General features: G+C 35.4%; 1 protein-coding gene across 2 annotated transcripts in view; it reads left to right on the forward strand.

The window, feature by feature from the left end:
* Nucleotides 1-19,008, forward strand: part of NBAS (NBAS subunit of NRZ tethering complex) — a 167,042-nt gene that overhangs the window by 60,013 nt on the left and 88,021 nt on the right. The window contains exons 33-38 of one of the 2 annotated variants that reach the window (XM_051778244.1): nt 5,313-5,426; nt 6,259-6,416; nt 8,441-8,539; nt 14,794-14,961; nt 15,561-15,674; nt 15,912-16,035. In XM_051778244.1, the coding sequence (XP_051634204.1) occupies nt 5,313-5,426; nt 6,259-6,416; nt 8,441-8,539; nt 14,794-14,961; nt 15,561-15,674; nt 15,912-16,035 (777 nt within the window). The remainder of the gene's footprint in view (nt 1-5,312; nt 5,427-6,258; nt 6,417-8,440; nt 8,540-14,793; nt 14,962-15,560; nt 15,675-15,911; nt 16,036-19,008) is intronic. The other variant, XM_051778245.1, reaches the window with a different exon arrangement.

Here is a 19,008-nt window from a genome sequence, read left to right on the forward strand (position 1 = left end):
TGTTCCATCCCGTTAGTCATTAATACCTTTGAAAACAGATTTTAAGTGGAATGCTGGCATAACCTTAATCATAGTTTGTAATGAAGAGCTTTGCAAAATTTGATGGTAGATATAAAAAAACCCCAAAAAACATTAAAGACATGCAGAAGTGGTATTTCTATACCTATCAACTTGTAATTTAAGTTACTGAGTTACAATTAGTTAGTATTAATTAAATAGTTATTTTAAGACTTGGTAGCCTATCATAAGAATGATAAATTTATTCCACAAATTAGTTTGTAGCCAAAAGGGCAGCTCATGCATACAGGTTGTAAGATTTGTGAATTAATATTTTATTTTAAATTTAATATTGGAAAAGGAAAACCTTCCTTGTGGTTTTAGTACATATAGTCTTTGTTGGCAGGTATAAAACTACTGGGAAAGGGTATCTTGATTTCTAACAGCTTATGATGAAAGCAAATGATTTTATTGAGATATATTGGGATGAGTCTGGATATTGGAAAAGAATCTAGGGATTGAACTTTATGGACTTGCTTAATGAAGAATTACATATAAGTGCTGCTGGGAGAAAGAATTGGTTTTTGTCCTTAATTGGTTTTCACTACTTATACAATTATCCTGATTTATGAGCCACCTTTGCTGTGCAGGTAGTTCTGGTTTTGTCTTGTGGAACATACTTACTGGTATTGGTTATGCATGCTCAAATTTGTGGTCCCTTCTGTTCCCAATCCACCTTGTGTATCTACCAGTAGAGTGCTTTCTTGTGCTTTGTCTGCAAATGGGAGGAATTTGTTTCAGCGATTCCCCCTCTTTGCTCCTCTTGCCACCCCACCCCATATGATTACTGAAAGGGAAGGACCTGCTTGCTACATCTGTCCATGCCTGTATAAGTTTTAGACATATGTGTGTTTATAGAGCATATAGTATACGCTGTGTTTTACCCTATATAGTATATAGCCTATAAAATTCTGTGAGCATATATATTTTAATTTCAGTTTTAAAAGTGCATTTGTTGTGGATGCAAGAGTAGAGTGCACATAGTTATCTTTAAGGAGCTTCATGAGCTGTGTTCTCTGAATACAGTTTAGAGGGCAGCACTGGAAGTCAGTAATAGAATTTATTTTCATACTTATCAAAGTTTAAATATTGCTTAGGTAATGAAATATCAGGTAGCTTCTTAATTGCTTTAAAGTATTTGATTAATGACAGTAAACTCTACTTAAGCCTCCTGTCACTACCTCTGTAAAGTAAGCACCACAAGTGTTATCTTAATTTCACAGATGGGTAAAGTGAGGGAGGGAGAATGTGCTCAGCATGACAGCCAGAAAATCTGCACCTGCTCAGGGAGCTGGAGCTGTTCTGTCTCACAGTCCTCACTTAATCCACACTCTTTGTTAAGAAAGGGTGTAATGAGTTCACTTTATGCGATTATTTGAGTGGATGTGTGCAGAAAAGAATAGAAAAAATGCTTCTGTGTCAGAAATTAAGAGCATCTTCTCTACTCTTACTGTATATCAAAAAGATCTGATGAGCGTAGCTGTTTATTTCTTTTGTCAGGCTCTTTAGAAATGTTTTCATTATTCCCTTTTCTCACAACTTTCTATGGCAATTTACTTAATTTTAATATCCATAAATGAAGTCTAATAACTTTAAACTTTGCTCAGATTCCTAAGTCAAAACTTGGTTTTGAGATTTACCTTTCTTAACACTGACTTTCTTGCATGTGGAATTAACTAGTTGGTTTCTGATCTCCTAAATGTAAGCAACATTGAATTTCTAAAGTGTTGATATCATTTGACTTTAAAGTTTCTGTGATATGATTTCATTTAAGATAATATTAGTTCATCCACTCACAAATAGCATGCATCTTACACAAAGTGTTTCGATAAGCTTTTTTTTTCTTTGTACAATCCAAATTGGATCCAAGCTTTTAAAAAGTATTTGAACATCCTTTATTTCTCAAGAAAAATGTATTTCCTGTTATTTCTGACCTTCCATATTTTTCCTCTCATTGTTTGTACTAGAATCTTAGAATCATTTAATTTATAGAAAACCTTTAAGATCACAGTCCAACCGTCAACCTGGCACTGCCAAGTCCACCACTAAACCATGTCCTTAAGTGCCACTTCTCCATGTCTTTTAAATACCTCCTGGGATGGAGACTCCAGCGTTTCCCTTGGACATGTGTGCATGCACACCGCCCCCCCCTTTCCAGTTTCTAAATTTGATTTGAGTCTGTATGTCACACATTAACATTAAGGTTTGATGCTGAAATACTATTTAATAAAATGAAGTCACAATTTTAAGGGTTTTTGTCATTCCTCTCTTGGCTTTTAGATCTTGGATATCTGTCAGAATATATATCTGTCAGAATATCTGTCCTGGCAAGGACAACAATTTAGAATAAAAAAATTTCACTTTTATAAGATTTTATTAATAAAATAGCATCAAATGAGGTGTCAGAAAGCTGAAGCGGTGAATTTTTTCACGTTTGAATAGCAGACAATAACTAAACTGCAGCAGGAAGTATCATAAGTCACTGCAGTGTTAATGAAAGCTGCATGAAGAAGGTCGGGCTGTGCATTGCAGGGGAGTCACTACTAATATTGGAGCTGTTCTGTGCCATAACAGAACAGTGTGTGTCAAGGCAATGGAAGCAGAAATGAGTGAAATAATGGAGATGAGATGAGCAAGTTGTGCTGGTTTAAAAGTTAACCAGCAGGGGGAATGAACTCAACTCAAAGGAGAGATTATAAGTCAGAATAACAATTTATTAAAATAATACAGTAAGTACAATAATACAAACAAACAATTGGTCTCAACCCACAAAAACCCAAATGTATAACCCAGTACCCTGGGGCATGAACAAAGTGGTGTTCCTTGGGCCCTGTTTGAGTCCAAAGTAAAGGGAGAGGGGAAGAACCTGCTGGTGGGAGAGCTGCTGCAGTCTGGCCCAAGTGGTGATCGCAGTCCAGTGGTGGTCTAAGTCTGGTTGAGAGCGATGAGATGCAGCCGTCCTCTGGATCCCACGAGGGGGTTGAAAAATGTTCCAAAACTCCAAGATTATATATCCTCCAGTTCAGGCAGGAATGTTCAGTGCTCCCCTCAGGGCGGGGAGTTCCACAAAGGGTGTGAGGACAGAAACATCCTCCTATCTCACAGGCCTCTTAACACCTAGTTTATAGCCTGAGGAGTCAGGCTCTATGGGCAGAGGGTGCGAATAGTCTATTGACAACAATAGTCTAGTTTCTGGGAAATGACATGGAAGGCTATAGAATACAGTTTTGGGTTACACCCACCATGATGAACTGATCTCAGCTGTCCTAACTAGGACACAAGTATAGCCATGGAGTGGATGGAAAACGATCCTTATATTTTATGCTTGTGCTTCTGTGAAACATGCAGTGATGTATCCTACTACATCAAAAGTACTGAGCTGAAACACTGGGGATGGGGGACTTGACAGCATGCAACTGCTCAGGCATAGTTTGGAAAACCATTCCTTGGTCCAAGGGTTCTTCCTCTCTTTCCTCCAGTCTCACAGATTTTGAAGTGGGAATAAACAGCAGTGATTATTTTGCCTAGTTGAAATCTGAGTGGCAATAGTGTGATTATTGCCTTTTATTTGTGTCTGCTACTTAGTCAGATCTCTCTGCAGGAAGTCAAGCTGTCAGGGTAAAGTGGGCATCAGAAGGTGAGTGGCAAGTACGTGTCTCTTGCTTATAGAAATGACAGTTCACATTTAGCTTGTGTAGATAGAAGCACCTCTTTGTCATCTGTAATTGCTTTTGCCCGAATGAGAGGTTCCCAGGTTCCACAGGGCAAAATTTTGCAACAGAAGAGCCTTGAATGTGATTAATTTGCAACATTGTGTGCTGGCAGTATATCGAGCAGGAGGCCAGAAGATAAAATGATGGGAAGCCAACCTGTTCTCCCAGCTGAGCTAGTCCTGACGTGAGGGGATTTGGGGAGTCTTGATTGAGTTCAGTAATTAGGGTAACTTCACTTGCCTGAATGTCATTCTAGTGCAACTGCTGCAGCTTTTCTTTTGAGAAGGCTTTAAAAAGAAATGTGCTTTGTCTGTGGTGATGGATCTGCAAAATGGAGTTAAAAATAACAGCTATGCAATTTAAGAGCATGTACTCTTTAAATGGTTTTTAAAACTGGAGCTGTTTAACCTTCTGAAATATTTGCATTTCACAAGTTGTAGTAATAGAGTTTCATAAGCCAGTGCCCTTTTCAAGTGACTGTAACAGCACTGACTGCATAGAATTGCTTTTAATAATAGAGAAACATGAGCAAGAAGCTTGCATTGAAAAAATGCACTCATTTTTATTCTAAAAATTCTTTCCTAAATTAAAATGAATAGTGTACGATTATTTTTTCCTGTGTATGTTTTGTCACCTTCTCATACAGTGCATGGACATAGATAGTATTTTGAGCACAAGACTGGGAAAACTAGTGTGTGTAAAGTAAATAAATTTCATTCTCGTGTGTTCAGTCTAAACTGGAAAAAGCTTTTAAAAAAAATAGATGAGTAGTAAAGAGTGACAGGTATAAATATTATTTGTATTGACAGTAACTGGCTTTGAAAAGGAGATGAGCTGTCTTATTAGATTTTTGTCTGTGAAAGGTGATGTATTAAAATTGAGGTCAGGACATTTTTCTACAAAGATTCTTGAAGAAACTTTATTCAGAAGAGTTCAGTAGTGTCTGAAGTGTTAGTTCTGACCCCTAACTGGTGGAAGAGGCATTGTCCAGGTCTGCTGATGGAGATCTGTGTATGGGGTGGAAGAATTAGTTTTAGTTCTACTCACTCAGATTAAGAGGTTAGCGATTTTTAAATGCCTGTTTTCCGCATCTCATGAATTATTTGGAGCCGTGAAGTGGTAGTTTAAACTGTAAGAAAACAAAAATTTAATTTTTTTCTTCATGGACTTTTTTTTTTTCCCAATGTCAGGATTTTGATTTGTATGTCACTTAGCTTAAATATCAGTTTTGGTCTATGTCTTGGCCATCACATAAATACAGTTTTTAAACCTTTTTTTTTAACCTAGACATAACATGCTCTTGTTTGTTGTGTTTTTTGTGTTTTTTTTTTAGCCAGGTTTAATGTCAATGTTTTTTAAAATATATGAATAACTGGTTTTATTGTTTCCTTCAGGAAAAAGCAGATAATTTTATTCCTGTTTGAATTTCAAGAGGGGATTTTCATGTTGTGGTGTATAGCTAATTCTTAAGAAATGAAGTAGCAAGCTGAAGTTGAACGTTAATTCCAATTAACTAATAAAAATTTTGAATTTTTCTTGCAGGAGATGATCAGATGGAGAGAAAAGGTCAAGTTTTAATCCTTTTAGTGGAACAGGCTCTCAGTTTCCAGGACTACAAAGCAGCTAGTATGCATTGCCAGGAGCTCATGGCTACAGGTGAAGGGAATAAACAGAGGTTGCATGAGGTGATGGTGGTGGAAATCTGACTCTTGGCTTATTGTGAGGTGTGGTATTTCAAATTGGACCATTTCATTAAAGTAGTAATTACATCTTGTTTATGGAAGTGAAGTAACATCTCCATGGAATAGAGACACATACAGCAAATACTGTATGTAGTAAGTATGTACCAAGCTATGAGACATGTAACCTTAGGGAGCTTTTCTTTATGCCTCTGGGAACATGATTTCTAGTTTTTTCTACACTGTACCCCTCTCAAACAGGTAAAAACGTGACTCCAGCTAGTAGGAAAGCCCAGGGGTTTTAGAAGTTTACCTTTAATTTATGTATGTGAGGGTATGAGTGGAGGTGAATGAAATACATATGTCAAGGTACTAAGGAAGATGGGATTTGTTTCTTCAGCTCTTTTTTTCTGCCTTGAGAATGAGGGGGAAGATCCAAGAGGAACTGAGATTCTTTTAATATATCAAGTGATTATACTTGGTTTTTACAGCCACTCCAATAGGATATTCAGTATCATGCTCTGAAGTAAACGATGGTTTTCTTATTGTGATATGTAAAGTAGAGAATGTAGGCTTACAAATGCCTATTATAGTGATATCTGCAATATGATAAAAATTAGTCTTTTATGCATTTGGTCAGTCTAAAGTTGAGATACACCTCTGTTTCATGAAGCCTTTATGGTTCCTTTTTTGGGGGATGTTAAGTGTTGACAAGATTGTTACATGCCCTCCTTTATCTCATCCAATAAGAATTATGCAGCATCCTCCTGTCATTTACGATAGGAAGTATGTTTTGTGTTCCCTTGTAGGTTATTCTAAAAGCTGGGAAGTATGCAGTCAGCTTGGGCAGTCAGAAGGCTACCAGGATTTGGGAATGCGTCAGGAACTCATGGCCTTCGCTCTGACACACTGTCCCCCAAGTGCCATAGAGACATTGCTGGGAGTGAGCAGTTCATTGCAAACCCAGGTACCTGTTTCTGAAGCTTCTTCCATAAAGTTCAGTGCTTACCAAAGTAAGGGGGATTTGTGCTCATTTTCAAGTTTTTTCCCTTAAGTTTTACCCTCCATTTGTTCTACTCTATTTTTCTGCTTTTATTGTTATATTTCAGCAAATGAGGTCTCATTCTAAGCAGTTTTATATGATGAGTTGGTTTCTCAAGTAGAAATGCCTTTGTATTTTCTATCTTAGTACTTTTAATTTCTTCATTGGTAGCCTGATTTAAACATTTTATTTCCAAATGCAGCTAATGAAATTTTGAAATGTCTTCTAGGTGTTTACACCTAGTAATGCAACTTCATTAAATGCTCACATAAATATCTATTAAATGTTTAGTTTATGATTTTTATGATCTTTACCCAACATACAAGGAAATTATTTTCTTACTGATTTCAATTATGTAATGATTTTATCAAGTGCAAGAGGCTTTATCTCTGTGCTATCTTTATTAACTGTGCAATGACTGACTTAAGAGAATCATGTCTTAGGTGTTGAGCTGATCACACTATTATGGTAGTGGAGTAATTTAGGTTGTCAGAATGTTAAATTGTGATTAGACAAGCCACTGTAATTGTGGCTTGGCCTACATACTGTGACTTGTTTGAGAATTCATAATTGTCTTGTCTAAGAGTTCACAGTGTTCTTAGATTTATAATTGTGTAGCGGAAACATCTTAGAGGTCTCTCAACACAGGGCAGGAATGGAGGAGGGAGCCATAGCTTCAGCACACGTCAAGTCCAGTTAAGGTAGCTGCAAGTGTGTAGCCTTTTATCTTTACAAAACCACTTGAATAGCAATGTGTATGAGAAATACAGGCAATATATGAAGGCAGTCTGTGCTACTTAAGTAACAGGGGTAACATTAGAATAAAAGCTGCAAAGGATTTCAAATACAGTTTATTTCCTGCAAGCTATTTACATTTTTTTCATTATGAAAACTAAAATTTCAGAGAAATAGGTAAAACTATAAGCTTAAACATGTATTGATACCTGTACAATTTTTAAATAAAAACTTCCCCCCCCCTCCATTATGTGTGTTTACCTAGAATTAGAATTTGAAGTCAGACAAAGTTTTGGCACTGTATAAACCAAAATTTGTTAAAACTTCATTCAATTCACACCTGCTATATTGCTGTCTGATTCCTTTGAAAGGCTTCATGTCCTCTTTGTTGTAATGCAGTGCAGCTGCTCAGCCACTGGTTCTCACTTTCTTGCATCCCACTGCTCCAAAGGAAAAGACTCTCTGTTTTCTCCATTCACAAAACTGGAGACCTAATTTGTTGCTCAGGTTTCTTTGTTAGTGCAAACCTTTTCTAGCAAAAGTGCAGTGATGATTAATTTGGTATTTGCCTCAGGAAACCAAAGCCGAGTAATAATTTCTGTCAAGGTACATTCAACCAGTTTCTTCTACAGTTATTTCCTTCAGAAACTAAGCGTGACCTTTTCAGTTCTGTTCACTGATGTCCTACATGTTCTGTCCAAGCACTCTGTCTCTGTATGTGGACAGATGGGTAGATGCAAAAGATCTTTATCATAAGGTCACATTGACCAGAGATATTAAACAGCTTTAAGTGTCTTTTGACCTTCACCAGTTCTACAGGCTGCAGAGATTCTGCTCACAAAGCTACTGTCCTGTGTAACAACTCCTTTGTGGAGTTGCCCAAAACCTCAGTCACCGTTCAGGTAATGAAAGTTTTCTGTCAGTTCTTTAGCCTATGCAGGATATCAGGATGCATATAATTAAAAAAAAATAAATTCTTAGACTGTGTGCAAAATATTGCACAAAAATCATGGAGAAGGGAAGGTCATTTTGTCTAGGGACTACAACAGTGAGAGGATGTCAGAGATACTGTGTTCTTTGTGTCTTCTGCATCCTTGTTTCTCTATCATGGAAGCTTTTACATCAGAATTTCTTGAGTTTCCTATGATATCAGTTATAATTCTTACATTTGCTAATTTGACTGATAAAAGATTATATTTATTTCATGTTTATAGATTCTTTATCAGGCTGTGAATTACCAGTTTCTTCCTTCTGAAGGAGGTGAGAATGCAAGTGTCTCAGGACCTTCTTTGTTGATGAGTAAAGATACGGAGGTAAGTTTTAACGAGAATTTTAGAAGTAAAACTGATTTTGTTCTGCATTATGCTAAAGAGCTGAATTTGAGTTTTTAGATTTACTAGATAAAATGGACAACATTAGACATGTACTGCATGCTGTTCTTTGATTGTTTAAAATTCAAGGTTTTGCTTTTGTATTTATACTTAGTCTGTTTGGATTTTGAGTTGCTTCTTCCTACACAGTCTTAGTACCATAGAAAAAATTATAAACCCAGAAGCAGTAGAAAAGTGCAACAAAACTTACATAATGATATACATATATGTTGGTTTGATTTTTTTTTTAATCTGTCCCAATTGCAAAGCAAAATATTTGAAAATAAACCCGAACTACATATTTAATTAAAAAATATTATAAATTAAATTTATTTTTTGCCTATGTTCTGTGCATCATGAAGTTTATGACTTCTGTTTCATAATGTTCATATATTGCATGTGAAATTATATTTATGTGTAAGATCAGAAGGAACATTGAGTGTGTTATAGGAAATACAAGCAGGACAACAGGAAAGAAGTGTTCTATTATTTTTTCTACTCTTTATGTCTATTATTTTAAGTTTGTACCTGTAAAATTGCAAATATTTTTCTTTCTTTAAGGAAGATGTAATTACCTATTTATGAAAAAAGGAATGTGTTTTTCACACTCTGTGAAGTGGAAAATTCTATATTTAATTATTTTATGTGTTTTCTACTTAATTACATTTTTCAGTAGATGATAAACAGATCTGGGAGTGGGGGAGGGGGGCAAAAGCCTTAAAGAAACACAGGAAAGGAGAGAGGAAAAATGGGTGGGCGAAAGAGGGAAGGAGAGAAAGAAAGAAGGTTCATCTTGCATAGTGTGGCTTTTTGAGAAAGGTATCTGAGTTGCAGCTTCCTTGTCTATATTTTGTGGGGGGTTTATATATGTTTGTATATGTGTATATATATATGTGTGTGTGTGTGTACATACTTGTATACACATATGCATATGTAAACATATATGTACATATGCATATATATAAAATACAAGGCAGACAGGTAAAATAGCAGTATGAACACTATTCAGAGGAAGAGGGCTTTATGTATTGCTGGAATCATCAATATGAAGAACAGATCTGTTTCTCTGGCACAAAGGCTTTCTATTATCTGGAAATCCGTAGATGTGTCTCTCTGAATGGAAGTTTAAGTAGATGTTAATAAAATTGATATGGGCATGGATGAGTACGTTTACAATATTTTAGTATCTGTGAAAATCTGTCAGGCATTGCCTTCTTGGGCTGTAGTACGATGTTGTGGTGGAACAATTAGACATGCATATAAATGATTCAGAAACTTATTCAAGGATTTATCAGAGTTGAGTTAACTCACTAATTAACTTCACTATCATTTCAGTTTGGATATTTGAAGCAATTTTCATTATGCTAGGGAATTCATATTGAAAAATTTCTCCAGTGTAGCTTTGATTTTGTCTCCCCTTAGTTCTGATTGATTGACTCTTTAGAACTGGAAGTAGGTAGACAATTGACCTGGCAAGTTTGTATGTTGCTACATTGAGGTTTTTTTTCTTTCTATTTAATACAGCTTCTTGGCATGTTGTGTTTCAGACTGGTGCACTCACTATGAAATGAGTTCTGTATATTTGCTAATTCTGTCTTTTTGTTCTCTCCCAGTTGACTTAATAGGGATTTATAGCTTTTTTCATTTCTTGCAATACCTCAGTGGGAAACATAGCCAAGAATTTACTCACTGTGCAACTCTTCCTTTGTTACAGACATCTGAAATGGTAGAAAAGCAATATATTCAATAACTCAGTTTCTCTGACTTAACTGAATCCCATAACTGTAATTCCCATAGTTACACTTCAGATAATTCCTCGTGCTTCACCTTCATTGTCTTGCACAGAATTTTAGTTTCTTCACAGAAAAAAACCTTAAACTGTAAGATTTTTTTCCCCCTTTCCTTTTACTCCTTTCATTTTCACTTATGTCCTGATTAACTTATAGCATCCTTTTCTCAAGGAGTTGACAAATTTTCTTCTTTCTCACTTACTGTTACCTTTTCAAATTGGTGCTCTAAATATAAATTTCCTTATCTTGACTTGACTAAATTTTTTCTAGCATATGTATGTTTGGGCATCCCTTTCTCTGTTGTATTCAAAATATCTATATGTAAGTACTTCAGTTTTCAAAGCTTTAGTGACCTTTTTCTACCTCTTCTTGCCTTTGTCTAGTATTGCATCATTATTTTCCACTACTGTTTCTTTCTTTATATCACCAACTGGTCATAGTTTTCCATCAATCTTGATGAACTCTTCTCCAGAAATGTCTAAACTAATTTCATTTTTAGTAAGTTTTTCCTCCAAATTTTCTTCCCCCGAAACTTGCAGAAATCTTGATAGCAGCTGGTTACAATCTCCACAGACTACATATAAATATGTCATTTAACATTGCTGTCATGTTGACTTCAATATAACTTTTCTCCAAGTTTTTGGTGGTCCTGCTCTGAAGGAAATTCCTGAGTGCTGTGATAAAGATGCACACACCTAGTCATTCTGTAGGAGCTAATGCATTTGCACAAGCTTTGTGTCAGCGTGTCACTGTTGACTGAACTCATGGGATCAATTGGAGAAGTTATCCTTCGGAAGCTACAATGATTCCAATATACCAGTTTGTTTTTAAGCAAAATGTTGTATCACCAGTCCTCATGCTTTTTGCTCTGTGTGCTACAGTGCCTAAACAACTAATCTTGTGCTTCTCCAGCAAAATATCTGTGAGACAATTAAACTCTTGATTAATGAAAAGCCTTTCAGAATATTATTGCTAAAATTACTAAACTAAAATACAGTGCTTAATCATGAGATGCCTGGTTGTTTATAAAGAGTAGTAACAATAACCATCAATTGTCTTGTAAATGAGCCCTGACTTTATGTTAAATCTGCATAATACTTAAAATATGCATTACATCTCTTATAAATCATTATCTTTTATATATATGGATATGAAAGCATAATTGTTGTAAAGTGGCACATCCACAGAAGTGGAATTTACAGTTTCAAGTTTCCTTGAAAACAAACTCTTGATAGAAGAGCAGGCATAGTTTCTAGAGGAGAGTATGTTCAAATTATAGAAATTATTGTCTTAAAGGTTGCTTAAAGAAAAAGAAAATTTCTGATTAACAGAGCATTAGCATCTTTGGGTTTGCATTTTTCCTAAGTACTAGATCTGGGAAAAGACAGGATCTTTTAAAACATTTGTGTACATTACATTGGTAGGTCACACATTGTTATCACTGCTAGTTAGAAATGATTAGAGAATCATGGTTATTTATCCTTGTGTCCTTTAGCTACTGACCCAAAATGTCTAGTCCTCTTTCAGATCTACAGCTGTTAAGCAGATGTCTTAGTTATTGCTGTATATCTCAGTCATCAAAGCCTGTGTTTCAGCAGCTGCATCAAACACATTGGTATGCTTAAGGCTGGGTTACTTGAGCTGAATCTTTTCCACAGTCTCTCATTTAGGGTCTGGTTTATTGTTATGGGACTGGTTCGTTAGCTGTAACAGACATTGCCAAAAAAATAAAAGATTAAAAATCCCCAAAATAAAACCCTCCAAGGCACAAAACATAAGTGTAGAATATACTTGAATACTTACGTAAAAGAGACTATTTTAAATTCCTGTTTTCCAAGGGAAATACCAAAAAGGGAAAAAGGAAGGCTAGTGCATGATGTTCTGTTTTATGAACAGACTGTTCCATCTCATTTCATTTCCTACATCATCTTGATGGATGGCTTAACACACAAGGTGTATGCAGTGTATGGTTTTTGCATGTTTTAATCTTTGCACCTTGACTAATTGTCATTAAGGACAAAAAAACCCCATGTTGCAGATGTTCTAGTTTATTACTGTCTGTTCTGTGGCTTATCTAAAAAACAGTTGGCTTTGTCCTTGCATTAGACTGTTTGGAATTGTATATGTGTATGTGTGAACATGGGTGTATGTGTATAGATATTTGGTATCTATATATGAATATATATATAAAAATGTTTTAGCTGTTAATGTAGAGTATCTTGATAATTCAGAATTTGTTGGTTATCTTTTTTTACACCAATTTAGATTCATACAAAATTTTAAGTCACTAATTTAGCTGCTACTTAATAAGTTGTTGTTTCTATTATTATTTTGTTTTTAACGACAAGGGCTTACTTTATAAACAATGTCAGGAAGAAATAATAGAAGAAAATAATTTCCCACAAACACCCCTTAAGACCCCCAAATATAATTTCCTCCTGAAGATAAAATTAAAGGATACAATTAAAGTTGTTTTCTTTAGACGAGATCTCCAACAATATTTAAGAAGTAAATTCTTTTATGAGATTGATTCAGTATAGCAGAAAGTTCCAGGTACACATAGGAATGACTTGTCAGAAAATGGAATTCCTGCTTGTGCAGAAAAGACTGTAATTACTTGTGAGAGTTGAAATTCTTTTTAGAAAAAATCAATAGAGTTTATCTGATAGCAGTAGAGCTATAGGAGCATCCACACCTGCATACAAGTTAAGTCATTAGTTTTCACACTAGTGAAGGAGGTTTATTTAAAAAAAAAAAAAGTACTTTGCTAAAATGCAATTGAGAACTTGGGCGGGATTTATATTTTCTGTTTTGGTTTGGTTCATTTTTCCTACGTGAAGAATCAATTAGGTGTCCTGCAGCATCTACTTGAAAATGGAGGCAGACAGAGAAATTAGCATTCTGTATGTAACGCTTAAAATAAATTACAACCCCCTTTTTTCCTAAGTACTTAGAGGGGTTTATTTAAAAAACACATGAACGAGAAATTCTCCCCACAGCCCCCAAGCCACCAGATTTTCTGTTGATTTTCATTTTTCAGAGCATTAAAAATTCCAGTATGTTGTATGTGGCATGTACTTTCTTCATTTGGTGAAACAAGAGCTGAAATTTCCAGTTTAGCTAGTCAGTTTGTCAGTGATGCATCTGGGAAATACGCATTATAATTTCAGAAAGGATTGGAAAAAAATGCTGAAGGAAAAGGAAGAAGGACTTAAGATGGACTTCAGTGGTCAGCTTAAGGGAGTGATTTACTGCACACTACAGTAAAAGGTAGTAAAAACAAGGTTGTCTACACGACATTCTATGTTATTGAAGCTGATATGTTTTGTCACTGAGGTTGTGGTGGGGGATGTATTTGTCTTGAGTATAACTTAGCATCCTTTGGCTCTGATGTCTGAAATTTTGTCTTGAGTTGTAAACTAATACCTCCCATACAGTTAGAATTTTGCTATTTTAATATACTTCAGTGTGTGGGAAAATGAACAGTAGAGTTGCTAAGGACAAACGTTGGATATATAGCTGTTAAAGTTTGCTGTATGGAGGAAAATACTTATATTTTCTGTTGCTGAAGACAGTGTGTTTACATTAGTATGCTAATTATATATTTATGTCTAATGTGCAAGTGTTGTAAAGTATGCAATTAACACAAACCTTTGAGAACTGGAACAGCACAGATCAGCCAACGGGGATGTTCCGGGTATTATTTAAATGCTTTACGTGAGGAAGAGCTTGTATAAAAAGCCCCATTTGTGGAACATCTAGTCTGAAGAATGGACTTTAGTGTGAATTTACTGAGACTAAGTGAAGGTGTTTGTACATGTACTGTAGAAGCAGTTGCAGTCTTTTATGTTGTCTATATTCAGTACTTTGTGTGCCAACTGCAGAATTTCAGATCTTGATACTTCTTCACTTGGTCTAGAGATGAATATTTACATCTCTGCCATTTCCTCTACTGAGAGTTCAACTTAATTAATGATACCTCTGTACAAATACAAGATTGTCTCTAGTATCAGCTTTCTTGGATTATTAAAGATTAATTTTACTATGCTTGATGTCCACATTTGTAGAGAGACGATTATTTTAATGGAAGCGTTCAACAGTTATGTAGAACATTTCCACTATAAACTGGAATTAAAAACAGCTGTTATCTGTGGAAACAAGAGGTTACAACTGAATAAGGGGCAAAATGTTCTGCTGATCACACTACTTACTTCAGATGGAGACTCCTAAATCAGTTTTGGCTTGTCTTTTGTTTATTTTTGACAGATGCTGCTTAAATTAATGATCATTAAAATATGTTATTGACATTGTGTGTCTGCTCTCTAGTGCGTTTATTTTGCTTTATGTCATTAACCTAATTGTAGCAGGAGTCTAACACTTGCCATTGTGTGTTGGGTATACTCACAGGATGAAACCCACGTCTCCTCTAGCCAGTCCGCTGATTTGTTGTACTGGACGACATCAAAAACCATGGAGGTGTTGTCTAACACAACTATGACTACCAAAGCCATGCTGCATGCTGTCAGTGATGGGCAGTGGTGGAAGAGATCATTAACTTACCTGCGACCATTGCATGTAAGGATTGCTGATGTGCTCCAGATGTGTACGTGTTTGCTGATATGTTAGTATAAAAACTAAACTCCTTTGTAGATATCTGATAACTGAAGACCTCAATCAGTAAATGAAATAGAGACATGAAAAGATTGTTTGCAAGCAAATCCCAATGAAAAAAGGTGTCTAAAGATGTTTTTTTTCCATATGTTCTAATAGGTTTTCTCCTGTTTTCTTACTGTAGTGTAAGAAGGCATAGATGAAATTTGGCAGAAGTTCAGAACTTTGGGGTACAAAGCACAGTTAAACCTACTCTTTAAATACTGTAATCTTATACTCATAGCTGTTCCTTTTCAGTTTCTCTTTTCTACCTTCTCCATTTCAGTGAGTTTTCTGTAATGTTTGTGATACTAGTTTTTCTGGTACTATTGAGTATGGTTCTTTTTCGTTTTTTAAGGATACTGAACCTCATTCAGCATTGGTTTATGTAAGATGACTCGTATCTTGCTCCCTGCTGAATTCAGTGATGCTTTCATTTACAGTTGTTTCCCTTCTAAACAGTGGTTACAGAATTTTTTATAAGCTTTTTTACAGTTAGGATCAACTATACTTACTTTTCCCAGGGTCAAGAATTTGGAGACGTACTGAAGAGTGGGCCTGGAGAAAATTCTATGGTGGAAAAACAAGGCTGTCATCCATTTTATGAGTCTCTAATTCATGATCCATATGTTGCAGAAGTAAGTTGCAATTACAGAGCTCTAAAGTGTTAATTTTTTGTTGAGATCTTATAATGAATTAAAAATGCGATTATTTGTGTGACTTGAAATTTTGTGCAAAAGTAGGAAAAAAAAATCCAGAATTAAACAAAGGAAAGCATATGCAGGAACTGAGGTAGAAAATTGCATCTGATGCAAGTGATCTAAATATAAATGCAGAGTGTAGCACACGTGCCAGTTACCTTATTTTACTTCTAGTCTGAAATCAGCTATGGCACATACCAGAACGATTCTTTGGAAAGCTTTGCTGAAGTGTTGCTGAGAACAGAGAAACTGACGGAAACAAAGAGTGAAGGAAAAGACCTACTTCCAACTACAGAAGGTATGGGAATATGTATATTCACTCCTGTATTTACTATATATTGTAAATACAGAAGTATCTGTGGATGGGTTTAAGTATGGAGAATTGCACACAACGATCTGAAGTATTGTCTGGTTATTTTGTATAAATCGTGATGTAGTTCAACATCTCTCATTGGTAAGAAGTCTTTTGAAGTAGCTGCAGAGCTTTCAAGAGAATTGGTATATTTAAGAGGAGTAGCTTAGTAAAGATTAGAAATCTGAAATTTCTCTTTAAATAAGCAGAGAGCATTATTTGAGGGTTGGCAAAGATATGAACATCGTGGGAGAGATTGTTGAAGATTTCCTGAATATGATCGTGTACAGGTATTTAAATGGAAGTTTGCAACCCAGGGTTAGTTATTTGTATGTATGCCTGTGTATTCAGTTGGTCAGATTCTGTGTGATTGTGTACTCAACTTTCAGTATTGCAGGCTCATTATAGTATTTTATTTGCTAATTAATGTTTAACTGCAGCTTCTGGAATCATCAGAGCTTTTTATCTTCTGAAATGTCTGCAGTTTTAGGTTATAGTTAATAAGTTGTTAACTGAAACAGTTTTGCTTTTTTAAAAAAACAAACAACACAAAACCACCTGTGGTTGTTTGTCTTTCCTTTTGGATGTCTCCTGCTGGTTTAAGAAATGAACTGTTTAAATATTTAGATGCTCTTAGTGTCTTTGAAGGAAGATATCGGTATTATATTTGACTCTGTGGTAAATGCTGCCATGGAAAATGATTATATTAAATCACTTGCTATATGAGCAAAGTTTTAAGCGAGATCTTCTTCATAAACCACACACTTATTTCAACTGTTTAGTAAAAACCAGGATGTTTGTCTTACAACTATATAACCATGAGTTCAGCTCACTTGGTTAAAGCATGGTGCTAATAACATCAAGGTTCTGGGTTTGATCCTTGTATGGGCTGTTGACTTAAGAGCTGGACTTGATCCTTGTGGGTCCCTTCCAAGTCTGAGTGTTCTGTGAAATTTGTGAAATGTGATTCAGTAGTTTGAGATATGTGATATTTCTTCCGATAATCTGTATAGTTCTAATAAAACAACATTGTGAATTAAAAAGGTTAGCAACAGCTTTGTATGCTGGGGATGTATGCATATTTTGTTCCTTTCATGCTCTCTTAATGCAAAAATCCTTTTAACTCAGTACTTACGATCTCATTTGTTGCATGCTGATAGGCTTTTAGCTTTGATTCCTGTGTCTTAAAGGAGGAGGAGGCAAGGATTAAAAAGTATTCATTGCTTTCATAGGGAAAATTATTTAATTGGTAGATCTTTGGTAATACTTCCTGCTCTAACTTGAGTAATTGGAACTGGTTGTTTACAATTCAGTGGCTGCCTTTGAGATGGAAATTTCAATGTTGGGGACTTTCTACTGAAGAAGAAAAGAAATTTTAGATTCCAACTTCAGTTTTTGAGCTTCTGTGTTCTTCCTCTTAAGTTTGCAGTCTGATGTTTTTACCATTTTAATACTTTTATCCTCTTCCACCACTTCTTATAATCAATCTGAATTACACTTAGAAGTCCCTCCATCTGTGCTATGGAACAGAGTTCTGTGTTTTTCTCAGGAAAGCTGTTTCTATTCTATACCCAGCAGTCCTGATGTATGATAGTCAGTAAGCAGTTTTGTTACACTTAAACATAAGTGTAACATAGCTTTCTCTAAATAAAGGGATTAGTAATTTGCTGTTTGTAATGTTTTTAACCCTGGATTAGTGGCATTGGATCCTACCTCTTCCCCATTCTTAAAGCTTTATCAATTCTCATGAAAGTCCTAATGGTGAGTTAACACTTTCAGGATTGTGGAACTTGAAAATGTTCATATTAATAGAATACAGCTAAAATTTAAAATTGAAAAATCACACAAATATGAATCTCATTTATTATTCAGCAGTTTTCTTGTTTTCAGGTTTAGTGTATGGTTTTTATGAATGCTAATATGAGGTGTTAGCTACTATACTAGTAACTAACGAACATAGCAGATTTCAGTTGATTTTGCTGACAAGTAGATAGATTAGGTACTAAACTCAAAGTAAACAAACCCAAGAAAGTTGGTCATGCCTATTAATTCTCAGGAGTTTTAGAACAAATAATAGCTTAATGTTTTCTATGATTTTGTAATTGCTTGTGGATACGGCTGTTTAACTGCCATATATACTTCTAAGTTTAGTGAGATCTTTTCATGTGCTAAATGAACAATTGAAGACTTGAAGCTGTTTTTACATTTTTTTTCAGGGAAAAAAACCAAGAATGTGGGAAGTGAGTTGAAACCTCCTAGATATTAATAAATTCCAATTTTCACAAATAAACCATTTTATTCTTACATTGCTGTTCAAGCAGGCTTGTGGCATAAAGACCTACTCAGGAAATAAAAGTTATTCATAGAATCTAGAATGTTTTGTGTCTTGCTAAGAAAGTACTGTTTGTGGGACAGCAACCTTGCTTGTCACTGCCTACCCTCCCTGGTTTACCAACCCTGTAATGTCTGATCTCTCTGGCAAATTTCAAATTTGGCAGTGGTCACTAAGTTACTGTAAAATTTGTGAATGTGTATGAGACAACAGAGTGGCATCCTGCTAATGTCTGGAGCCTGTGATTTGAGCTCAGCTCTGGTAGGCATCAGAGGATTCCTGTAGGGCTTCACTATGGGATGTTGGCTGTATGCAATTAGTCTTTCTGTATACATGTGTGTTTGTGTGTGTGTAAAGTGGATACATGAACACATACCATGACCACACAAATGCTCACAGAAAATTTGTGTTAATTGAATCAGTACAGGAGATGTTTTGTTTTATTTTCTCAGAAGGTACGACAATGGAAGCAGGTCTTTCTTCTTAAGTACATTCTGTCAGCTGGGATGCCATTGAGTTGAGCTTCATGCAAGAGTATGAATAAAATCATATTGTTTTCTGGCCCTGTGTTGGTGCTGTGCTCTTTT

The sequence above is a fragment of the Manacus candei genome, unplaced genomic scaffold (genome assembly GCF_025592945.1).
Source record: "Manacus candei isolate 608988 ecotype Guabito, Panama unplaced genomic scaffold, ASM2559294v1 h1tg000011l, whole genome shotgun sequence".
NCBI lineage: Eukaryota > Metazoa > Chordata > Aves > Passeriformes > Pipridae > Manacus > Manacus candei.